Here is a 26,414-nt window from a genome sequence, read left to right as displayed (position 1 = left end):
ACTATAAACTCTATTGGCATCAATTCCAGTTTGTAGTTATAGATTGTTGGAAGGCAAGTTATTGGTCTTTAGTTTTTAGGATAGCTTGTAGGTTCTCTCTTAAGGATAAGTATCTTTTTTTCCCGTTAGCCAGGTTGGTGTCTGTTCAGGATGCAGATATAAATAGTTCTTACTCCTGGCTAAATCTTCATATAAAGATGTTAATACTTTTATCCAGAAATTAGGTATTGCATCTGGGCCTGAGGTTTTCTGTTTAGGAGTTTTTCTTAATTTTGTTTCAATTTCTCTGGACGTTACTTCATCCCATTTCATATCCTGTACATTTGGACTTCTTACTGTTTTTTTTTTCTTTTAATACTTCTATCTATTCAGCATCTTTTATGTTCCATGAGGTCTTCATAGATGTTTCTCCAAAATATGTCTATTTCTTCTTTTTTTGGTGGTATTTGTCTGCCTTTTGCCTTGTTTCCCAATTCTCGCTAAAACTTTTTTGTCATCAGTGAATTGCTTATTTTGTATTTGTCCTTTATGTCAGCTGTTTGTAACAGTGTACAATAGATTTTGGTCTGTTCTCATAATGTGCGTGTTTTTATCACGTCTATCTTTCTAAGTATATTTGTTAATCTGCTCCCTATTCTGTACTCTTCTAACAGTGACATTTCTTATCTTAATTTATATTTTTCTCTGTTTAGTACTTCATGATGGCATTTGATTTCTTCCCTTCCTTTCTGTTGTTCCCTGTGTTTTTGTGGTTAAGACTTTATTGGTTATTAATTTAGCTGCACAGTAATGTATCCTATTTACTTCTGCTATATCACATGGATTTCTGTGAATAGACTTGATTACTGTGTTCATTTGATCTGATGTTGTCCTTTAAATTCTTCCTCAATGTATGGGTTATGGATCCGACCTTGGATCTGACTCGGCCACATTTTGCAGACTTTGGATCCAACTCTCAAGCTCCTCCTCCTATCCATAATGCCCTAGTCCATCTCCATTGCCTCAAGTCTCATTTGCCGCCATCTGACACAAACATTGATCCTCTCTCTGAAGATGTATCAACCCTTTGCAGGTGTGTAGTAAGTGTGTTTTCTTAGAAAAACCTCTTTCTTTCTGCAATTACTTTGTTATATAGCTCTTCCCTCTTAGTTTTTGGATTTTCTTATTGTTAGTCCACTCTACCTCCGTATATGGTACACCATTGCCGGTACTCTTTTTCTTATCTATCTGTTTTCTGTCTCTTTTCTTACCAGTTTGACACTGTTATTCTCTGTTATCACTGGTGGTAGTCTTTACTGTAGTCCTGTACAAAAAAAAATTTTTTTTGCCTTCACTGTTTTGTTAAACTACTATGGCTCAGTATCCTACAGGGTTTAAAAATTGCACTTCCCCTGAACACAAAATTCCTAATTTGGATGCCTACAGGGAGTGTGCTTATTGTCTATGAACAGCATGTCAGTGTATGAACTGTACCATTTGTGCCACGTTTAACTCGAGGGTTGTTGCAGACAGGAAGAATAACTTGGTCCTCACAGGATTATTACCTCTTTCCTCTTCCTCCTCCTTCTCTGGGGCTTGAATGACCAGCAGATTGTCCAAGGCTCTAATCTCCACCTAAGTCTCCGAAAAGTTCATCATCCTACTTCCAACTTGCTTCACTAAATCTTTCTACCTCTACTGTCTTGATTCTCCAGCTATCTGTCTAATCATCTTCAAGCTGTGAAATAGGTTCATAGATGTGTACTAGGCTAACTGCCCTAGAGCCTGTATAAGCCTAGCCTAAGCAGATTCCCTGGCACCATGCCGTCCAAAGTTGATTCCCAGTGCCTCTGTCAAGCAAGGCCACTGAAGTGATCCATAGGGTGAACTTCCTATTTCCCATCCACTCATCAAGATTTCTCTTAAAGAGGGCCAGTGAAGTGCTGTGCTTGACGTGAATGGGAAGTTTGTTCCAGAGTATGGGAAGTCTCTGGGTTAGGAACCTGTCCCTCCAGCATGTTCTGTTTATTGTGGTAATGATGGTTACTTCCCTGGAGCATGTGGCACGGAGGGATTGGGATTTCTTTAGGTGTAGCATATCTAGCAGCTCTGAGTCTGACATGGCTTTGTAGGTCAAGCAGAGATTGCCTCTAAGTAGGCGATAAGAGAGAGAGTATAGCTGGAGTGTTTTGAGTCTGTCTGTATAGGGGCATGTGTCTAAGGCCTAAGATCCTCTTGTTTCTAGTGAGATACATACCAAATGAGGCATTGTATTCTATAATAGGTCTAATGAAGGATGAGTAGAGAGGGATTATGACCGCTTTCTTCCTGGATGAGAAACCTTTTGTAATGAGATGTGCCACATAGAAGGACTTTCTGACTAAAGTGGCAGTGTGGTTATCAAAGGAGAGGTTGCTGTCAACCTGTGTTCCCAAGTCTCTTATACCTTCGGTGTTTAGTGGACTGACGCCTATCTGGTAGTTCATGGGCACCAAATTTTTCCCAAAGGGAATGACAATGCACCTTTCGACATTGAGCTTAAGGCCATGGTTCTGGCACCAGTCATTGCTGTCAGTGAGGCCTTTTTGTAGAATGTCTACATCAGTTGGAGAATCAATAATGGCTCCCAATTTTCAATCATCTGCAAACATGGTCAGCCAGAGTCCCTTTGTGTTGGCTTGAACTTCAGAGAAGTAGATGCAAAACAGGAGAGGACTTAGAACCAATCCCTGTGAGACACCACTTGTAACAGGTTGATAGTTAGATTTGGAGTCAGCTACTTTCACAATGTGGGGTCTATCAGTAAGTCAGTTGACAACCCATCTTATGACATAGGGGTTTATGCCTAGCTTACGGAGTCTATCTATGATTCCTGAGTGAGGGATGGTGTCGAAGGTCTTGGCAATATCTAGGTGGGTTGTATGAACCACCTTGCCCTCATCCACAGCTGTGGTGACAAACTCGAAGAAGTCTATCAGGTTGAGCAGGCATGATCTACCTTTCACAAACCTAAAGTGCATGGGGTCCAGAATTTGGAGGTTCCCTGTGTCCTTATTTATAAGGTCCATGATGATGCGCTCCATAGCCTTACATATCAGACTAATGGGGCGGTAGTTCTCAGGGTTTGTAGTCGCTCCCCCTTATGTGGAGTGGGATGACCATAGCAGTGCGCCATTCGGTAGGAACAAAGCCTGAAATGAGGCTGTGATTGAACAGGGTTCTCAGGTGTGGCGCCAGTTCACTTTGTAATTCATGTAGAACACAACCGAGGATATTATCAGGTCCCATGAAAGCTGTATTCTTGGCTTTGGACAGTGCGATGGCAATCAACTCCTTACTTTTCAATATCTTTATTAATGACCTTCACTCTTCTTGCCCACACTCTACTATTATTCAATATGCTGATGATTCCACTGTCCTCTCCTCCTCCAGCAACATTGTTCACCTCCATACCCTCACCAAAGACTCCCTCCACTCTTTTGAAAAGTGGCTTATTTCTAAGCAACTAGTACTAAACCGTAAGAAAACAAAACTACTTCTATTTCTTCCCTCGAGTCTCCAACACTATGAAACTATCTTTTTTCTCTCATCCTTGAATAACATACCCATCTCTACTGAGCCTCATACAAAACTCCTTGGCATTACTATAGATCACCACCTTATGTTTGATCTTCACATTCAACAATGCATTAAAAAGACTCGCCAAAAACTTGGACTCCTTTACAGACATAAAAAATTCCTCACACATTCCTCCAGACGTTCCCTTGCCCACGCTTTCCTTCTTCCCACATTGCTCTATTGGAGCCCCAATACTGTCAAACCTCCAATCTAATCTTCTGTCTAAATTGGAAATTACTTGTAACAAAATTGCAAGATTTGCATTGAGCCTACCCTACCACACCCATCACTGTGCAGTCTTAAAAAACCTGCAGTGGTTGGAATTTCACCACCAGATTCTATTATCCCAGCTCCTCGCAGCTCATTCTATCATATATGATCCCTCTTTTTGCCCCCTCTGTCTTCATACTCATTCAGTCATACAGTCCCAACCTCTCTCTTCGTAGCTCACAACAAAACCTACTACAAGTCTATATGCCCATCAAAAATGTTGGTAAACTACTCTAGAGTTACTGCACTGCAAAAGCCTAGAACAAACTTCCACCGCACATCAGATCCATCACTAACTCCAGCTCCTTCAAAACTGCACTAAAAGCTACCTACCAGAAGCAGTGGCTATGCTTTTGAAATGACCCAACATAATCCTATATGCCTATCTTCCAATCCTACCCTTATATTTCTCTTCCTACCCTCTACCTGTCAATATTCCTCTCAGCAGTCATTCACTTAATTCATATCTAATATAGTCTTTCATTTACATTCTATGTAGTATAATTTGTATACTCCTCCTAACTTACACTATTTCTCTGCCTCTCCCCCACATTTTCTGCCTCTCTCTCTTTAGCTATCTTCCTATCTCATACTGTTCAGCTTTCTGTTTCTCTTCTAACTCGTCCTCATTCACTATCCCTCTCTTAAAAATGTATAACATTTTACAGTTTTTCAGATTTATGTGTTATGAAATGTCTGCTTTGTATACTTTGTTACTGTATAATTTTTTGTATTCGTATATACATATGAATTTTATGTAACTGTTTTGTGGAGCTTTTCTCCTCAGGTCTCTACCCAATCGGACAAACCCGTTTAACAAATGTCAGATAAATAAATAAAATGATGAGAAAGTCCCTCAGAGAGCTCAGATTCAGATGGGGGTTATACCATCTCCATCTCCCATTGGATCCATGAGCCTTCCTGGCATTTCCCTTATAGTTGTATCATCTTCTCTAAGCTGTCCTTCGGTTTTGAAGCCACAGGATACAAGATTCCGAGAGTACCAGTTTCAGAGCCAAAGAGAATTAAATTTTTGACCCAGACAGTTTCCCTATCCGTTCTGCTTTTGTTCCCTTGGATCGGGATGAGTCTTGGAGCTGAAGAGTTGGCATCGGATCCTTTGGTCCGGGATCTACTCTGATGATGTTATATCTGTCCTTGCCCCTCGGAGCCTCGGCACTAGATAACTCTGGTCCTGCTGTTTCCTCATAGCATGGATCCAGACAAAGTGTATGGTTTGCCTGCTTTGGAAGTCTTATCTCCAGTGTGGCCGGCCAGAGTCTCTCCTGGTCCATTGGCCTTCAAGGTTGTGGAGAGAGTGTTCTCACATTAGAGAGATCCAGTGTCTCATACGTTCTCAGATCCTACACTTTTCTCCCTATGCTTTCTAGCTCTGATCCCATCAGACCTACTCCACAGGGACAAGGCAGTACCAGCTAGCATCCTGGCAGTTCCCATACAGGAGCTACCCTTCTCTTCTGACACCTCCCCAGAGCATCTCACTGAGGAGGTTCCCAGAAAAAGAAAGTGTAAAAAGAGGCACATAGATTCCCCCTTGGAATCTCTCAGTGAAGATAGACTTTAACGAAGGGGAAGGGTCCTCCAGATCACCACCTGATGACATCTCATTTGGAGACATTTTGGAGATCCTTAAGCCGGAAGATGGTTGGTCCTCAGATAATCCTACCCCTGAGGAGGCTTTTGGTGCTGGCCCATATATGTGTTGGGTGACTTACCTGGCTGATGGTATTATTGACCTAATTTCTCACTGAGCATGGAAGGAACCAGATTCTTTTGAACCAATCCCACATGTCCCAGACAAAATTTTAGCTCCTCTAAAAGATGAGCCCCATTGGAGCAAAAGAAGTCCCTGTTGATGCAGTGGTTGTGCTGGCAGGCACCAAGGAGAGCTAGCTGAACAGAACTTCTCTGTCCACCCCCCAGCAGAGAGTCCAGGACATTGGACATACTTGGGAAGTATGTGCTTGTTTCAGTGACTTTTGCCTTGAGGTCCATGAACTATTTAGCACACTTTACAAGATGGCAGAGGGGTTTGACCAAGGAACTCTCAAAATATCTCTCGGAGTCCATGTCTGCAGAGGATTATAAAAGATCATCCTTGCAGCTGGCCACTCTCATCTATTTTCAATGCATCCATGAGGTTGAGTTCTTACACAGCAGAAGGCACCTCAAGGGCTGCCGGTTCAGGCATAGCCTTAAGGAGACATGCCTAGATGAAATTATGCGTCTTTGTGGAAACTTTTAAGTTTTCTTTCATCAATGCTGCTTTTGATGGAACATCTTTGTTTGGCCCTTCATTGAAAGAAACACTTTCCCACGGTAAACAGGAAGGGAAGGCTCCGCTGTAGGAATTCACTTTTCTACCCCTCAATGATCCTTTGAAAGGAATCAAAGAGGAGGCAAGAAAATGTGATTTTGTTAATCCCAGGGATCTTTCCAGGATTCACGAGGAGACCACTCCCTCAAAGGTGGAAGAGGGAGTTCAAATGGAAGACTCGTCATGGCAGAGGAGGCTGGCAAAATCAAAGTCTCTGAAATTCCTTTCCTGATGGACCCTTTTAGCACTCTTGAATGGCTGCCTGACTTCTCGCCTTTGGAAGCAGTCAAGGGACGCTTGTCCATGCACAGAGATGCCTGGGCTGCTAGTTTCTTGGGTGCTAAAAATTAATATCCAGAGGTTATGTTTGTACCATTTTCCCAAATGTCTACTTCCAAACAGAGAAAGCTTCCCGACTTTTCCACTCAATCGGAGAGAAGCTGCTGCTCAGGAAATTCAAAAGCTGCTGGACAAGAGTCCTCCAGGAGGTCCCACCAGACCAGAGAGGATTCAGAACTTACTCAAGGCTCATTTTAGTGCCAGAAAAGACAGGAGACCAATTTTGGATTTAAGCAATCTCAGCCAGTATGTGAGGAAATCAAAGTTCTGAATGGTCATGGTTCAGTCCATTGTACCTCTTTTACACAGAAATGATTGGATGTGCTCAGTCACTCTTCAAAATGTGTGCTATCACAGCAAAATAAACAGATGCTCCCGAAGACACTTGTGCTTTTGGTTGAGAGCCAGTTACTATCAGTACAGAGCCCTGCCCTGTGGACCCACCACAGCACCCAGGGTGTATGGCAGTGATAGCTCACCTGAGACTGCAAGGCTTCCGAATCTTTCCATATTTAGAAAGACCGGCTCCTCACTGCCCCAACCAGGCATCTCCTAGAACAGTCCAGGAACTATTTGCTCCAAATTTGCCAGTTACTAGGCATTGCAGTCAATATTTCCAAGTCCTGACTGCTACCGGTACAGAGCCTGGAGTTCATTGATACTAATATGAACACACTAAGTCAGATTGCTTCTCTACCTCTTCATCACATATGCACAATCGAGTCCCAGGTTCATCAAATTCCATCTCATCCTGATCTTTCTGCCTGACTTGTCCTTCAAGCTGTAGGTTCCATGGTAGCATCTATAGTATTAGTCCCATTAACACATTACTTCATGTGTATTCTTTGGTGAACTCTAGCTGCTCATGGTCTGTTCTTTGACGGCCCCTATCTTTCCCAGTCAGATTTACTCCTTTATGCAAAAAACATATTCACTGGTGGAAACAGTTGGACAACATTTACATGGGGCATTCTGTCTTCCCCAGTAGTTGCAGTGACCACAGACGACTCCCAACTGGGGTGGGGAATTTCTCAGAAGGACTGTCCAAGGCATGTTGCCACCCCAAGAGACCAGTTCTCATATCAGTGTCCTGGAGATGAGAGCAGTCCTACTAGCGTTGCAGACATTTCAAGATGTTCTCCCTCTAGAGAATATTGCATTTCAAACCGACAACATGTCTGTGGTCTGGTACTTCAGCAAACAAGGAGGAACTCTATCCTACCCCCTCTGTCGAGAAGCTATGTGTGTGTGGCAGTGGGCGATCTCCTCCAACCACTTTCTAATAGAAATGCACATTCTGGGAAAATCCAGCGTACTAGTGGACAAAATCATCAGGTCCATTTTGATGCCTTATGAGTGGTCTCAATCAGTTAGTGGCAGAGAAAATCTTCTGTCATTGGGGCCAACCTTGCTGTGATCTTTTTGCTTCTCCCCACAATAACAAATGCGGTAGGTACTTTTCCCTGATCCCCTCTCAGGAGTCATCACCGAAAGATGCTGTAGTCCACATTTGGCCTTCTGTTGTCCTTTGTACGTATTCCCCTAGAACCTCTGATTCAAAAATTCTTACAAAAAGCCCTTCTGTTGAAGAGCTCCGTTATCCTTATTGCTCCCTTTTGGCCTTGCAAGGTCAAATTCCACTTCCTTTGGTCTCATTTTTGTTATCCTCCTTGGATACTGGACCCCGGTCCAGACCTTCTGTCTCACTCCCTGTGGATAAAAACATCCCAGTATCCCAGCCCTCAACATAACCCCATTGTTTCTCCAGCTCCATTAACAGCTTGACAGCCCAGGCTTTTGTCCATAGTTTGTGACATAGTTTTGTCCTCTCCGAAAGTTTCCACTAAGAGGATTTACAAGAGTAAATGGAAAAGATTCTCAATTTGGGCCCTGAAAAATGACTTTGATCCATTTACTGCCTCTATTTCTGATATGCTGGAGTTTTTAGCTTCTCTCTTTAAAGAAAGGTGCTAGTTTTTCCACAAGCAAAGAGCAGTTGGTAGCCATGCCAGATATTCACTCAAGAGGCAATGCTTCTTGCTTGGCTGCTTCCAAGCTGTGTAGGGCTTTTTTAAAGGGTACCTTCTTGCTCAGATCCCCAGTGAAAGATCCATCACCTCCATGGGATTTAACAGTAGTACTTCAAGGCTTAACTCAACCCTTTGAACCTTCATCAAAAACTGACTTAAAATTCTGTATTTGAAAATAGCCTTTTTAGTTGCTATTACATCTGCTAAAATGATTTCTGATCTCCATGCTCTTTCATCAAAAACCCATTACATTGTTTTTCATAAAGATAAGGTTACCTTATGAACCAGTCCTCCTTTCCTACCAAAAGTGCTTCTGAATCAAGTATGAATCAAACCATTCATTCACCAGTCTTCTTTCCAAAATGTTTGAACAAGGGAGAATACTTGCTACATCTTTTAGATATGCATAGACAACTACATTTGTATTAACACAGAACAAAAGATTTCCGAAGAAAGGACCAGCTGTTTGTTTTGTTTTCACCTATTTGGCTTGGTTCTCCATTTTCTAAAAGTATACTGGCTAAATGGATAACTAATTGCATTTCCTGGATATATTCCCAGCAAGGTCTCTACCTACCAAAACCACCAAAGGCCAATTCAAATAGATCCATGACCACCTCATCTGCCTTCTGGTCTGGAACTTCCATTGATGATGATTGTGCAGCAGCCACCTGGTCTAATGCTCATACCTTTATTACTCATTACAGATTTGACATAATTTCCAGAAGCAGAACTGCTTTTGGTTCAGCGGTTATCCAGAATATCCTTCCATCAGGGCCACCCAAGATTTATGTAGCTGGGGACTGTCTCGACAACACAGATGCATAGTTATGGTGGGTACATAACTTTAATTTTTATCAATGTTTTAACATTTTTTGGGGTCTTATTGACTTTCTGTAATCTATTTCTTTCATTGATTTTAATATGTCCATCAATCTCTGTTAAATCAAGCAACTCTTACCTTAGATAATTTTCTTCTAAACTAAGGGCACATTACTTGTTTTCTATTTCCTGTGGGCATTCTGCAGAAAGTTCCAGAACATCTTCCACTGAAATATTCTTTTCAGCTTCATCCTGTGTCACCCGTTGCTCTTTCATAAGGGAACTCACTGGCCTGTCAATCCATAACATTGACTGCATCAGAGTTGCCACCGTTTCCTGTTCCTTGCCTTGTTGTACAACTCCAACTGAAGTTTTGTAGTGGTTTCCTACTGAAGGCTCTAAAATATCTTCATATAGCAACTGATCAGATGCTTCCCTTTCCAATGGTTTTTCCTTAATTTGTGGGACTCATTGTTCTATTATGCTGTGATGTTACCAGTGTTTGATTTTCTACACTAAATCCTTCACTTGCCAGTAATCCATAACTTCAGTTTCTATTTCAACTTCTCCATTACTGATCTTTCTTGTTTTCTTATTTTTTGTATTGTAAAATATTCCACATCAGGGTGCCTTTGCCTGTGTAATCTCTTCAGATATCTTTGGTGCTGCTTTCTTGTATTAGTTTAAATTAGTTTGGCTTTCTCCTTTGCATAAATATTTCTTCTTCAGATGTCTTCCGCTCTTCCTGTTTCTCCTTATTTTGGGGACTCTGTGTTCCATCATGGTGTGACACAACCTGTGTTAGGTACTTGAAGTACTGCATTGTATTAGTGTTCAGGTATCTTTCTTCTAATTTATCTCTACATTTTTTTGTGCATCTTCTAGCTGGAAATTCTGGGCTTCTTGCAAAATAGTAACAATACATAATTTATTTCTTATCCTCAATAATCCATTTTATCATCCTTATGGCTCTTTTTTGGCCTGTCATTTTGTGTTTTTTTGTGGGCTACTACTGGTTTCTACAACAGGGATGCCATCCTCCCCTTGAGCCTGGCCTAACCCTTTTGTAGGAATGTTGCTGTATCTTGAAGATTCTATGGCGTTAATGTGAAGTTGTTCAATCTCGCCGTTTGTTCTTACACACGGTTCGGAGCTGATCCCTCAGCTCCGAGTCGGCCACATTCCAAGCTCTGCGTCTAAGAGAAGCTTGAGGCACAGTCCCTATCCCATTATCCTCTCCTGCTAACCATCAGATCTAGTTTGCCGCTGCAACAGGTCTCATCGTCGAGTGAGAGTTCGGGCCAGTATCCTTTTTTCTATGTAAAAATTTTATATATATATTTCTAAAAGTTAAAAATTATAAGTTTTTTTCTTAGTATAACGATAGTATTACTGTGTGTGTGTGTGTGTGTGTGTGTGTGTGTGTGTGTGTGTGTGTGTGTCAGGTTAAATTAGTGTTAAGAATTTAACAATTTTAGTGGCCTAAGGCTGCTCCTAGGCCTTAGGCCACTAACTTTCTGTCAGGGCTCTGTCAGATTTTCTCTGTTTAAATTACATTTTCTCTTAGTATTTAACCTTGTTGATAAATATTTACCTGTTTTAGTAAGGTTAGTTTTCTGTATATATGTATATATATGTAGTGTTTTACATATTAGTATTGCAGACTATAATTTCAAGTCAGGAATGTCAGAAAAAGCCAAATCTGGATTTAAGCGTTGCCAGTGTGGACAGAAAATGTCCATAACTGACAACCACATTTCCTGCATCTACTGTCTAGGCCCTCTCCATCTTCAGGAGGACTGCTCCATCTGCCACCCGTTTAGTGGCAGAGTGATGATGGAAAGACGCAAGAAACTTACTGAGAGGGGTCTCCTGAAGCCGGAGTTTCAAGAGGCATTGGAAAAGGCAGACCAGTCATCGAAGTCTTCAAAGGTGTCGGAGCCCAGGTCATCGGCTCCGAGTACCTTTGTTAAGATTCGGTCGCCGGCTCCACAGACCTTGGAGCCGAGCATCGAACTGCTGCCTCGGGGCGAGGTCCAGGTTTTGAAGCCGGTGTCAGAGGTACTCCCTTCATCGATCCTTCGCTCGGTGAACTCTTCGGCCCCTTCGACCCGTTCCTCCAGACCACTGTCAGACACCGATGTGGATCGAGTAGTGCAGAAGCTAATGGAGAACACGGCCTTATCCAAACTGATTGCAGTTTTGTCCCAACTGGTTTTGAAACTTGAAGCCCTTCCTGTTCCATCCATAGATCCTCCTTCGAGACCCATCGAGTCATCGGAGCCGGGAGTCGAGGATCTGATGATTGTTGATCCCCCGGAGCCAAAGCCTTCGTTAGTGCTTTTGGCTCCACTGACCTCGACACCCTCGGTACCCATCGAGGGATCTTGGAGCCGACAGTCTCTCCTCGGTTCCGGGGGGAGAGTCGAACCAAAGTTTTGGTTCCGACTCTTCCCCTCGGTGCCTTGGCGCAGATTAGTTCGGCTCCGTCCTCTGGACTAGAGCCCGTGGTTCCGGGCCCGAGGAGGATACCGGGTTCTTCGGAACTGATGGAATCCTCGGCCCGGGGCTCCAGTGCCTTCGAGGCCATGAGGAAGGTTTTGTCTGTTAAGACATTCACATCTTCAGATTCCTCTTCTCCCTCCCTGAAAGGTCTGCGTTCTGTTTCTGCACCACCGGTCCCCACTAAACGTAGAGACCCAAAGCCTCAGTCAGCCCCAGAGGGTGAACCCTGCTCCTCGGAAGCTTCACCAGATGCCCCCTCTGATGAAGTCCCGAGTAAGAGATTGTGCAAGAGGAGGCACCTTGATTCCCCACAGGAATCGTTGACATCGGACACCGACTTGGATGAGTCAGAGGGGTCCCCACGGTCCTCCTCCAAGGATGTCTCGTTTGCCGACATCCTGGAAATTCTCAAACAGAGGGGTGACTGGCAGTCACTTGCCCCCACTGAGGACGAGTCGGTGTTGCTGAAGGCTTTTGGGGCTCAACCTTCCACCTCCTGGGTAACTCCGCCCTTCAACGAGTTAATGGATTTAATAGCTCAAAGGGCGTGGGAGTCCCCTGACACCTTGGAACCAGTCCCTCGGAGGCCTAATAAATACATCACTGCCCCCCAGGATAAAGCGCATCTCACCAAGGGAGTCCCAGTTGATGCTATGGTGGTGGCGGCGGCCACCAAGAAAGAAATGTCCGAAGCATCTTCCGCTGTTCATCCGCCTAACAAAGACTCTAGAACAATGGACAGGTATGGGGAGCGCATTTTTATTTCAGCGACTTTTTCTATGTGATCGCTGAACTACCTCACCCATTTTACCCGTCTTCAGAGAGATCTCCTCAAAGAATTTGGAGATACTCTACAGGGTACCACAGATGCTGCTGTCTCAGACAAGGTGACAGCACAGCTCAATACCCTAAACTCTATTGTTAACTCATCCATGTGGCTCATTTCATATGCAGCCAAAGGATCGAGTAGGGCTGCAGCTTCAGCGATCGCTCTGAGGAGACCATCCTGGATGCGCCTATGCTCCTTTGTGGAAGCCTTTGTCTTCTTTTACTAATGCCCCCTTTGATGGCTCCTCCTTGTTTGGGCCCAAAGTGAAGGAGATGCTCACTAGGTGTGAGCAAGAAGGAAAGACCCTGTCTGCCGTAGGGGTCTGTTTTTCCACCCCTTCTAGACCGTACCCCAAAGGGCAAAGAGGTGGAAAAATGTGGTTCCGGAAGACTCGGAGGTTTCCAATCTACACCTAGTGAATCCCCCTCCAGAGGCAGAGGAGGGGGAAGGAATGGAAGACGCCGCCCAGGTGGCAGAGGGGGTCCGCAAAACCAGGGCGACAGGGATACCATCCCTGGTAAGCCCTTCCAGCACTCCTGAGTGGAGGCCCAGCTGTCCTGCTCTGGAGGCAGTCAGGGGTCGCTTGGCTTTATACCCAGAGGCCTGGCTAAATCTCACTTTAGATTCCTGGGTAAAAAGCATAATAACCAGAGGATACAACATCCCTTTCTTAAACAATCCTCCCATCCAAAAAATATTCCCAGATGTTCCACCCAATCTGAGGGATCAGGCAGCCATAGAAATACAAAGGCTGTTAGAAAAAAGAGTCATCCAGCCAGTCCTGGCGGACCAAATAGGATCCGGAACTTACTCAATGTTCTTTTTAAAACAGGGGACTGGAGGCCAATACTGGACCTCAGCAAACTCAATACCTTTGTGAAGAAAGAAAAATTCTGGATGGTCACGCTACAATCGATCCTTCCGTTTCTTCAAACGAACGATTGGATGTGCTCTATAGATCTCAAGGATGCGTACTACCACATAAAAATGGCCAGGCCATCCAGAGATCACCTGCGCTTCCGGCTGGGAGCCAGTCATTTTCAGTTTCGAGCTCTGCCCTTTGGCCTCACCTCAGCCCCCAGGGTGTTCACCAAGTGCATGGCAGTAGTGGCGTCCCACCTGAGACGACTAGGATTCCGGGTGTTTCCGTACTTAGACGATTGGCTCCTTACTGCCACCAACCGGCATCACCTATTACAAGCCAGGGACTATACAATCGATCTCTGTTCCTGTTTAGGCAAAACACTGAACTTCTAAAAATCTGCTTTGTCTCCCTCACAGCATATATCATTCATAGGAGCAGAATTGGACACTACCTTAACTCTGATCAGGCTTCCCCAAACAAGAGTTTCAGCCTTAGGGGAACAGATTTCTACTCTTCTGCAAAACAAGAGAGTCCCCGCTGCACAGGTCCTGAAAGTATTAGGCATGATGGCAGCTACCCTTATCGCGGTCCCCCTAGGGAGAATGCACATGAGGATCCTCCAGTGGCTACTCTTCGCACAGTGGTCTTACCAATGGTTACCATTGTCACACAACATCCTGCTCATGGAGTCTTGCAAACGGGATCTTCAATGGTGGATGAACAGCCACGAGCTTACGATAGGCCGCCCGTTCGTGCTCCCCCCCCCATAGCCACAGTGACCACGGACGCTTCCCTGATAGGGTGGGGGGGACTTTTTCAGGGGAGAACAGTTAAAGGCGAGTGGTCGAAAATAGAGTACAACCTGCACATCAATGTCCTGGAGTTGAGAGCAGTGTTCCTAGCGTTGCAACACTTTCACGACTACTTACCTCCGGGAGCAGTTGCAGTTCAGACAGACAACATGTCAGTGGTCTGGTACATAAACAAACAAGGAGGAACCAGGTCTTACCCCTTATGCAGAGAGGCCCTGAGAATCTGGCAATGGGCTGTGTCCACTGGACACTTTCTCATAGCAACGCACATCCCGGGGACATCCAACGTAATAGCGGACAGGTTGAGCACAGCCATCCTGTTACCTCACTAGTGGTCCCTCAAAAATCAAGTAGCGGAAAGGATTTTCCACAGATGGGGCCAGCCTTGCTGCGACCTTTTTTCATACCCCCTGAATGCCAAATGCAGAAACTATTTCGCCCTACTTCCCTCTCCGGGAGCCGCCCCCAGGGACGCACTTTGCACGATTGGCCCCCGGGTCTCCTATATGCTTTTCCTCATGTTCCACTAATCTCAAAATTTCTACAGAAAGCCAAAGGTCTGGAAAGGATGATCATCTTGATAGCACCATTCTGGCCTCGACAGATCTGGTTCCCCTTTCTTCAAGCTTACCAAATAGAGGAACCTTGGACTCTGGACCCCGTGCCAGACCTTCTGACCCACTCGTCAGGAGTTCTTCACCCCTCTCTTTCATCCCCCAAATTGACAACATGGCTGCTCCACTTCCCAGCTTAGCCAGGTCAGATCTCTTGTCTCCAGCAGTACAACATATTTTGATCTCTTCCCACAAAGCCTCCACTAGAAAATTATACAAGAGCAAATGGAAACGTTTCGTGTGTTGGGCTTCCAAACAAGGTATTGATCCCTTGGTTGCTCCTATTCATAAGGTTCTAGATTTTCTATCTACTCTTTTTCATCAAGGGGCTTCAACATCCACCATAAGAGTACAGCTGGCTGCCATATCTAATTTTCATGTGGGTGAAGGGGGCTCTACAATTATGTCTCATAGACTTTGTAGAGCTTTCATGAAGGGAACTTATCTCCGACCACCCATTCGAAGTCCGTTTTTTCCTTGGAACTTAAATCTAATGCTATCTCAGCTCATGTTATCACCCTTTGAACCAGCCTCGTCATGCCCACTTAAATATCTTTCCTGGAAAACCCTGTTTCTTGTTGCAATCACTTCAGCTCGCAGAGTCTCAGAGCTGCAAGCACTGTCAATTAGACCCCCGTATCTAATCTTTCACCCAGACAGGGTCTCCTTACGTACTAATCTGTCCTTTCTACCAAAGGTCTGCTCAGAATCTAATCTTAATCAGTCCATAGAACTTCCTGCCTTTTTCAGGCACCATACCAATAAATTGGAATGCATGTTACACAAATTGGACGTGCACAGACAGCTGAGATTTTTCCTGGACAGGACAAAAGAATTCCAGAAATCGGATCAACTGTTTGTTTTGCATGCGGATAGTAAGAAAGGACTTGCAGTATCAAAAATCACGTTATCCAAATGGCTTTCGGACTGCATAAACTTTGTTTATTCATCTTCCAATCAGTCTATTCCGCTCAAAGCTAAATCTCATTCTACTAGAGCTGTTTCTACTTCCCTAGCCCATGCTGCTCGTTTACCGATAGATACCATTTGTGCAGCAGCTACCTGGGCTAAACCTCATACCTTTATCATTCATTACAAAGTGGACAGGGCCTCCAGGGACAGGGCTTCCTTTGGTTCCACTGTTCTCAGGAATGTTCTCCTGTGAGCCACCCAGGGTTTAGGGTTGCTAGGGACGCTACCCGTGTTTAAGAACAAACTGCGAGATCGAACTTCACCTAAAGAAGTTATGTTCTTACCATAACGTTCCATGTGAGTTGTTCATCTCGCCTTTGTTCTTACATTCCCGCCCTCCTTCCCCCTCCGTGTTCTGGAAGAGCAGGTACGACTGGTGGCTGGTTGTCTTTCTCATGGTCCCCTTAGACTGTTTCTAGGTAATATACGTGTATATGTGTATGAATACGTATGCATGTGTAAGAGAATATGTCTTCTGTTTTCTGGTTTTCATAGCAAACTAGATCTGAGGGTTAGCAGGAGAGGATCATGGGATAGGGACTGTGCCTCTACCTTCTCTTAGACGCAGAGCTTGGAATATGGCCGACTCAGAGCCGAAGGATCGGCTCCGAACCATGTGTAAGAACAAAGACGAGATGAACAACTCTCATGGAACGTTATGGTAAGAACATAACTTCTTTTTTTCTTCAGTCCTGACACCAGTGTGGCAAACAGGATTGGGCACTTTTTTTTATCCTAGGACTTTCTGTCCATGATATATGGTATATAAAATACAGTCTATGTATAAGTATAGTCTTGGTGCGATTTTAAAAAAACAGGGTCCACCTTGTTAAGGTATTCACCAAGACTTGAGGATGAATTCAGTTCCAGCAATACTACTCTCCTTTGCTTGCTGTTTTTATCATCTTTCCATGCAAACATGTACATTTGCCTGTGTCTTGAATTATAATTTAGTAAAGGTGCTTAAAACAAACAAACAAACAAAAAAAGAGGTAGGTAGCATGCTGTGTGATGTAGTCCTTGCATTCAGGGATACTTATGGTGCTTGGTGTGTGGGGGCGGGAGAAAAGCTGTTGGATTTATGCCTTCCACAGATTTATGTAAATAGTAGTGCTGAAGGTTGATATCTGTGCTATTATACTGTTTTAGTATAAAGTCGATGAGGTTAAAACTCCAGTTTAATTTTTCCCTGATGTTTTGCATAACTGATCTGAAGGTATTTTCTCTTACTGTTTCCCTGCAGTTTGGTGGACAGGGTTCAAACTTGTCAAACTCCTCTCTGCTCCATTGTTGTACAGTAGTGGATGTAGTTTATGTAAGTAAGGGTGTGGGGGACTTGGGCACAAGGGATCCCCACTCTGGAAAAAAAAAAATGTGAAAGTAAGCGAATTTAAGCTTCATACAGTTTGTGTGGTTGAAGCTTCATGGAATTGACATTTGATGAAAAATATGGGAAGCTGTCTGTGCAGTTTGTCTTAAAGTTTGCTTACGTTTTTCTTATTCTGCTTTAGGAATAACTTTATAAGAATTGATAGGACTATAGAGTACTGGCATGAACTGGAAGAAACTGGAATGAATGTCTTTATCTGTTAATTACTCAGAACTGTGCTGAACAGGTGCCAGTCTCTCATTTATGTGCCAAATCTTCTTGTACCTTTGAGAAAAAATGTCTGCATACACACTGTAGTTAGGTTAAGAATGTTTTGTTATATACAGTAGCAGTAGGTAGATGGCAACAATATCTGAATCAAATCTTACTGCCTCCAATAACAGTACTGATAACTGAAATAGACTATAATGCCCATAGCTTCTGCACTTATGCTCAGAATTATTCCTTTCCTGTTGAATAATATAATTAATATTCTGTAACCAGATATTTGAGGTGACTTCTGCACTCACTTGAGTCTCTGTAGCAAGCTTCTGTGAAGTGCTCTGCAATGACTTTCTGTATATCCGTCCAAACTGACTGTCTAAGGTATCTCTTAATAATAATAATAATAATAATAATGCCAAAACAGTGTAAATTTCAACACTGCTCTTTAACCTTGGTTCCCAAGCCTATTTGTACTTAATGTACTACCAATTCTGTTAGCACATTTTATGCTTATCAATATTCTTGACTGAAGGTTATCAAAACATTCCTTTTTTTTTGAATCTGCATGTAAAATGAAGACGTGTCTGCTTTAATGTGGCTATGTTTCTAGACTTTTGCAAGGAGAATACTGTATTTTTGTCTAACAAACTACATTTAAATGAAACCTGATCTTACAAACTATCTGAACTTCAGATTTTTAGCCTGCCACCCAGGTTTGTCTTATGTACTTATGTCTGATATGAGGCTGACACCACTGACCATGACTTTTAAATTAAAGTATTGCTAACGAAGATATGCTTTAGAGTCGTCAATGCAGACTTTATTTACAGCTCCAGTTTCTAGATCAGTGCCTGCATTGTAAAGTATTTGGTATTGGGGAGGTGTCCTCACTGCTGCTGCTGTATAAAGTTAATGTTTATTACTGTGGCTGCTTTTATTTTTTGTTAAGTCTTGGTACTTTTCTAAAGTTCAGATGTTTAGGAAAGTAAAGTTAGAATGAAGAATAGATGTAACTAACTGTACTCAGTGGCTTAGTCTTAGCTGTTGCATCTGGGATGAGTGCTCTGGTTTCCTTCTGCGCTTCATTGTTTTAAGAAGCACTGGTGTTTTTTGAACTGTTCCACTTCAACTGCTTGATATTCCTATTTAGTACCAATTGCCTTCCTCTTTCGTCCTCAGCATTTTGTCATTAGTTTTGAGAATGGCCAGGCATCACTTCTGGGACTAAATATTCCCTTTATTAAATAACTGTTTTTTAAAGGGGTGTTCTTCTGTAAGAACAGTCCCACACTTCACATGTTTGCGTTCTTCATGTCCACATACAGTTTTAGCAGTACAACTTCTTATTGCTACCAATATGGGGAATGTGTGTGTGTTCAGTTCACAGACTAAGGACCTTTGCTGCTGCTTGCTTTAAACATTCAGTTCACAGAATTGGAATTTTGCTGCTGCTTCACCAAGTAAGGTGTGTGTGTTCAGGTTCTGATCGCGGAAATTTGCTGCTAACTCTGTGTGTGGCTGCCACTACGGGGAATGTGTGCATTTGTTCAGTTTGTGTTACTCAGGCTCAAACCCTGTACCTTATGTACAAGAAGCAAGAGCCTGAATTCTCTATCCATACCACCACTTGTGATTTAAGGAGGTGAGTCCATAGCTCTCAGTTGTCCAGATTTTCACAGAATGTCTGGCTCATACTTTTGGTCTGTTTCTCTTACAGATTGTGGTTTTCTGGCAAATCAGTGAGAACTGAATTCACTAAATAATGATAGGAAGATTGAAACTTAAATAAAATGTTCCCCTAGTTTTGGGACTTTGCCCCCCCCCCCCTAAATTTTAGTTCATTCCAGATTTCTTGTGCTGCAAAGTTGAGAAATATAGTTGTGTCAAGTGGATTTTACAAGGAGCAAAGAGCTTCAGGGGGAAGAGAAGTTTAGTGCTGTTTATGTTAAGTCTGTTTGCATTGTTGGTAGCACAACAGTTAGTATACTTGCTTTTGATGCAGAAGGCTGTGGGTTCTACTTCCACAGTATGTAGATGTATTGCTGATGCTGTACTGCATTGTACTTTAAAGGGGGTAGATGCTGCAGCCCTGAGAATGTCCTCCTTTGGAGGAGATACCTAGTAACTATGAACCTGTTATCAGTTTGCCATCCATTCCCTACTGCAATATTACTAGCTTATTGTTTTTTTTTTTTTTTATGTAACATAGGCAAGCTACTCTTCAAGGGCAGCAGGGACTATATTTGTAGATGAAACAATGAAATGCAAAGTTGTTTGCTAGCAGCAACCTCTTCATTAGTTACAGATCTTTTTCATGTGGAATTATTTATATGACTTTTACTTCTGGTGAGATTGTGCATATTTACTGATATTGGTGGATTGTAATGACAGAAGTTTGAGTAGACTTTTATGATTGAAATGTTCTGAATTGGGCAGTTTTGTCATTATTAGTTCATACATTTTGTTTCATTGCTTACTGGAAAAATGTTCAAAGCAAATTTAAAACACTCTAACAAGTGTGCTGTATTATGCAAGGAGTATAATTTAATATAATCAGGAAGGTGAATCCATGAACACATGTATGTTTGCATTGTCCTAAATATGGGTGCAATGGGCCTATGATTTGAAAACAGACCAAAGGTAAACTTTATCTACCACTGGCCAGATGCATTTTCTTTGAATGTGGGTTTTAGTGCTGTTTCAAGGACAGAGAAATTTTAATGCTAAGTCTGTTTTCATTGTGAGACTGTATTGCTTTGTTTTAGCAGATGTCTATTGGTGTTTGTGGTATAAAGTTTAAAATAAAAGCTTTAATTGAAATCCAAATAAGCACTGTAGAATAAAGTGTAAAGCAAGTATGCACGTTGCAGTGTTTATGGTAAATGGGGAGAAATAACCAAGTAATGGGACACTGGAATGGCAAAAGGGGGGGGGTTGTTTATGGGGGGGGTGGCCATTTGACCATGATTTTGTGAGTGGGGGAAGTGGCAAATTCAAAGACGGCCCCGGGCAGCACAAACTGTAGCTATGCCACCGAATCTAGTGTGTCTAATAGGTACTCTCCATTCCTCTAATTTCTGTAGAGAAGACCTCTTTTTGAGGGCTGTCTTGTGGCCATGACTTCAGGATTATTGCTAGGGATACTGCCCATATCTTCTCTGGACTTTTTCAATGTTACAACAGCTGTGTGAAATACCATAACAGTAGACCTACAGACCTACTAGGGAAAGTAAGAACTCCCTCTGTCCCTTTCATTCCTCTCTTGTTTTGCAGTGGGTTTCTCTGAAACTGATTTGTCGTCATCTCAGGCTAAATGCTTGTTTATTAAGCAGTTTATTACATGCTCACAAGAGTGTTGTCATTTTAATCATTCAGGGTATGTATTTTTCCTTGAGTCTCCAATTTGTCTGCCTATGTAAATGCAGTGTTATTTGGATTCTGACTGTGAAGAACTGAAAATAGTGCTAAGCCCACAAGCTGCTTGTATTTGAAAACATTGAGCAAATAGCTAGGAGATCCCATCACAAGACAACTACAGTGCACGTCTGTACGTGTGTGAGGGGGTGGGGTGGGGTGGGGTGGAGTGTCGGAATAACACCATCTCACCTACTCCGTTTACTACAGCATTTCTAGTCATTTTCCTTGATCAGCCGTCCTTCGTACTGGCTTTGTTCCAAAGCTCAATGCATTGATGTTGTAGACATAGTTTTCACTTTAAAGAGAGCATATAAGGAACTGGAAGTGAGTGCACAAACGTTAAGTGTTAGACCCAGCTGATGTGCACATCAGGAATTGTTGTAATCGGAAGGTACAGAAGTTGCATTGTGCAGTAGATGTTATTTGCCTGATGATTGGTATGCCAACTGGAACATTAAGTGATATAAAATAACTAATAACTAATAGCAATGATTAAGAGTGGGTGCTAGCAACAGAAACATTTTGTTTCTGATAGTTTTGCAGTATCATTCGCCCAGGGATAGGTAAGTTGCAGACATGTTGTAGTGTTGAAAAATTGCTTTTGTCACATCATGACATTCGTAAGTAACTTTTTAGTTAGTGATTTGCTATCCATGGAGAGTATGGAAGACTGCCTTCCATTGCATACACTCTTGAAGTACTGCATTGTATTAATGTTCAGGTTCTAACAGACGAATTTCACCTTCAGCCTTTGTTACCACCATCTGGAATGATAGCATGATTCATAAAGTTTGTTGCTGACCAGTCATTTAAATGTATGAGTTCTCTGTAGAATTTCATGTGACCAAGTAAATGTTAGCATGTATTATCTTTACAAAACAACTGTGTTGCTGAGGCATTTCCTACTTATTGATAAGTGCATGTGCAGATGTTTTGCAAAACATGCTCTTAACTTTTGCTATGATTTGTGTACAACTTCTTTCTCATTTTTTAAACTAGATGTGCTCCACATTGATTAAATTTAGTAAGAGTTCCTGTTTTCTCATTTCTTTAATTATAATTATCTGTTTATTTGATTTGCAGTTCCCTTCTAATGGAAACAACCAAATCCATATTCCATCACTTAGCGTAGATGGGCTGTCAACTCCTGTGGTTTTGTCTCCTGGTCCGCAGAAGCCGTAGCATTTACAAGTTGGGTCCTTGAATGCCCTCTTCACCTATCTCTGCCTCTTCCAATTTGGAGTGGGAAGCACTGCTTCGCCCTGTACCATGCTGGTGGAAAAGTGCTAGAGGATGCCAGCAAACCCCCAAGGCTGCAGCAAAATGGTAGTCGAGTGTTCAGATTGTTGAAATGGAAATATGAAGAGCTGCATCCATTAAAATGGGTGAAATCCTCTTTCTGCTCTTCCTGACTTTTGAGTGGATGTCATGGCCATTCTCACTGAAGAGCTGTTGTCTCCTGGTACATGGAAACAAAACCAGGACTTTGCACAGCACGTGATGGAAAGTGAAGCTTCAAGAAGAATATATTTATAAATTGGTGAAATACAACTTGTTTTTGCCACAGGATGCACCACAGAATTGTTCAGTGTTTGATAATGCCAATTTTATGTCTTGTTTTTGTTTTTTTTTTCCCTTACTAATCTTGGACTGTGAAGCTGTGTGTTCACAGGGTATCCTGATTTTGGTGCATTTTGAAGTCCTGCACTGGTTGTCCGTATTACATGAATGAGTGTATACTTTAAGTGTATACGAGAATAGAGTTGAGGCAAGCTTCTTTGATGCCTTTGTAAATGTTTTTATGGAGTATAGAGTCTGCATTTTTAGACCCTTGAAAAGACGGCGATATTTTCTGTGATTTTAAGAAAATCACTTCTTCATAGTTAAGATCAGTTAACAGTTCTTTCTCATTTTTACACTTTATCCACTTGATGCTTTGGCCTTCTGGTAATGTTGCAGGCTGGACCTTTTGTTCAGCATCCTAAGCGGGGGTAAACTAGGGGATTGTTATTTTTGCCACTTTTTTGGTGAATGCTCTTAAGACTCGTTTCGTTTTTTGCAGAATTTGTATGTAATTCTGCAGTTTGACAGGTCAGCCTGTGCAATATGGTTATTTTAATTGCAAGAGGATTGTCATTTTTAACTGTTTAATTGGAGATGCTATTTAAACAGCTGCTACTTATTTTATTACAATTTTCTTTCTAGTCGGCACTAATGGGTTGATCTGGAGCAGCAGTTAAGAGGGTGATCATGCCGGAAGTGAAACATGCACTGAAATACATTTGAATGTATCTATTTTCTTCCTATGGTAACCTGTAGCTAAATCACATGCACACAGCTTCCTGCTGTTTGATATGTAGTGAAATCCACACAGCACAAACAAAAATATTCCAGCACACAATACCATGCTTGTTAAAATTAAAATCCTAGCTTTATTCTTATCAAATACAAAATATGTGTCTGAATAGTGATTACTCTCTCAAATACTGCTTTACTTAAGTCAGACAGTGGGAATGTGTTTTTGTTTTGACTTATTTTGAGGTATGGCACAGTGTATTTGGTTTTAGAGTAAAATGGATTTTGTTAAAATAAGTGCATGCGCTAGTGATGCTGGGATAGATCTGTTTTGTCTGTAAACTGTAAACAGGAAGTAGGAATCACAGACTTCACTTGTTTTATTTCCACTTGACTCGGGTTGGATTGAGAAAGAACAGCACGCATTTATAGGTTTCGTTTCTTTTCTTGAATATTGAGACAATACTTAATACTGGGGATTAGATATTTTTTGTACCACTAGCACAATGGTGACTGGGTTTCATATAAGACCTGCTGTTTGGGCGGTTTCTATTTTTGAGAGAAATTCATGTTTTATTAAAAGTAATTTTACAGGTCTTGGGATGTTGTCGAAAGGGAATGCAGTGAGTTGGCCATTTTAATCCGCCTTTCTAGAGTGGAAAAAAAAAAGGTTAAACATATGTGCTATTATGTTGGTTAAATCTCTGTAGTTTAGTAAAAACACTACATGTATCAAAGAATAACGCTAACTATTCTTAATAGTTTTAGTGCTTATTTGTATAATGTTTAGCATATATGAACTCAAAAAAAAGTAGTTAAAGCATTTTTATGTTACGAATCTTACTGTGTGCTTTGCATTTCAAGACAGATTAGTTTTCTGATCAGTATAAATGTTATCCACTCATTTTATTACCTTGATAAACATGTAAAGTTTGCATTCAGTGTAGATTTATTGATGTGATCACATTCCGTAGACATTTACCGGTTTGTAGATTTTGCATGGACAGTACTGGTTACTGAGGCAGCAGGTTGGTTTGCAAGGGATCATGTAGTATTAATAACAGTTGTGGGGAAACTATGTATATTTGAAATTAAGTAGGTCACTGCCAGTAATTTTCCTTGAACTTTGGGTCACGGTTCGTAATTTTTATTTGCTGCCCCTTTACTTCATCGTTCTACATCTTTCACAGATTACCAGCTAAACTTTGCTTTGTGTTTTTTTATGTAATAATGGGAGCCGTTTCAGATCTCTCTGCTAATCCCTTCCCTTTCTGTGTTTATGTACAATCCACTGCCGTATTATTTATTTTTTTAACAGGAATAGATGAACTGTGGGTGAATCATATTTGCTTAAAAATCTTACTAATTTGTTCCTTCTCCTAGATGTGGATATCCACTGCTGTCCTCTTTTGTTGTTTAGGCTCAGATCTTATAGCACTTTAACACATTATTCCTTGTAAAAGAGAAGTCCTTTTTTGCAGTTTCTTGGTATAAATTAGAATTCTGTACAGTGCTTCTATTTTGTATTAATACGTGGATGATAATAGTAAGTAAATGCCCTTGACTTCACGGAGTCTTCCTACTTGTGCTTGTAAGTTCAAGTTTTCTGTTCACTTTTCTTTACATCTTGTTCTCTATTAGTTTATATAGCTTGTCCACTGTGTCTGTGATTTCTGAGACGGTTTTTCAGTCTCTGCTGTAGTATACTGCCTGTTTGCCACCTGTTTTGTGAAGAGGTGCGATTCTTCACTACTTGGTTAATGTGAAGCATCTGCTTTCCTTCTGTGCAGGTGCTGCACTACTCTGGCTTACTATTGTGTACTAAATATGACTGTGAGCACAAGTATTGATAGCTTGTGTGGCATGTGTGCATAGGTATAACGTATGCCAGGCATGTGGTATTTTTCTGCCTTTGGCCCTTTGTTTTATCGCACGGAATTCACCATGACTTCGAAGCATTTGTGAGATGCAGCTTTACTTTCTGTCTGTGTGTACCGAGACTGGCATAGTTTCAAGTGTTCCTTGAAACCTAATGTTACATTTTGAAGCTGCTTTTAATCCTGTTACAGACCAGATAACTGTCTCAGGTCCTTGTCCTCTTTTTCAGATTCCTTTATTAGGAATGCTGCCTCCAAATTAAGAAACTTTATTCTGTGGGTCCTGGCAGGATATTTAGTGCCTCTTTACTAGAGGGTAAAGAGGTTCTTGTACAAATTTTACAATTTATTTTTAATAAATTAATGAAAAATGACATTGTACCTTGTAGTTGGAAGCTATCTTGTGTTATCCCTGTGCATAAAAAGGACAGGAAAGATGTAAGCAATTAATTATAATTAATTATAAGCCCATAAATTTGATATATTTGCTTGGGAAGGGCTTTGAAAGATGTGGATTACAATTAAGACACAACCCAGACTTCAGATTAACAGTTAAGGATATTGACCAACATGGTTTCATAAAGCAAATGTCTACTATGGGTAACTTGGTGTGTATGTATGATCAAATGATGACCTTAGATATGGATTTGTCTCCAGGCGTGATCTTTTTTGGACCTTGCCAAAGCCTTTGACTATCTGCTATTCTATTCCATTCACAAACACCTGAATCTAATATTTGTTATATTGTTAGATGGATCATGAATTGGTTAACCTACAAGACAGCATTGTGTTAAAATATATAAAATTAATTCATATTTTCTGCCTGTAACATCTTGTATTCCCCAGGAATTGGTTTTGGACCCAGTGCTGTTTAATCTTTTTTTGGGTGCAGAAGCACACCGCTGACTAAAATTGAATTTATAATATAAAATAAATCCAATGCCAATGATCGTAACATATGTCTGATTTGTAAATGGGCACATGAAACTGGACTAAAATTTAGCCTGCACAAGAGTAAAATTAGGTATTTCTCAAAATTCAAAAAATTCCCCATCTGTTTCACAGATCTTGGCCATCACTGTTACACCCAGTTTATTTTTTAACCATCATATCAGAGTTGTTGGTATTAAAGCAATTATGGGTTGTTAAGAAATCTTTCAACCAGAGACAAGAAATGTTTGGTTATAATGTATATAACTTACATCAGACCAGTTATTGAGTATAGTATATTTTGCACT

The 26,414-nt window shown here is 41.6% G+C and overlaps 1 protein-coding gene across 1 annotated transcript in view; it reads left to right on the top strand.

Moving 5' to 3' along the window:
• ELK1 (ETS transcription factor ELK1) overlaps positions 1-26,131 on the top strand; it is a 743,407-nt gene extending 717,276 nt beyond the window's left edge. Inside the window, exon 6 of the mRNA XM_044080278.1 lies at positions 22,088-26,131. Within this exon, the coding sequence (XP_043936213.1) occupies positions 22,088-22,186 (99 nt within the window). The 3' untranslated portion in view covers positions 22,187-26,131. The remainder of the gene's footprint in view (positions 1-22,087) is intronic.
• The last annotated feature ends 283 nt before the right edge of the window (positions 26,132-26,414 follow it).

Source organism: Protopterus annectens, chromosome 8.part0 (assembly GCF_019279795.1).
Source record: "Protopterus annectens isolate FY-2018-M chromosome 8.part0, PAN1.0, whole genome shotgun sequence".
NCBI lineage: Eukaryota > Metazoa > Chordata > Ceratodontiformes > Protopteridae > Protopterus > Protopterus annectens.
Note: the sequence above shows the minus strand (reverse complement) of the source record. Positions and strands in the feature narration are given on the sequence as shown.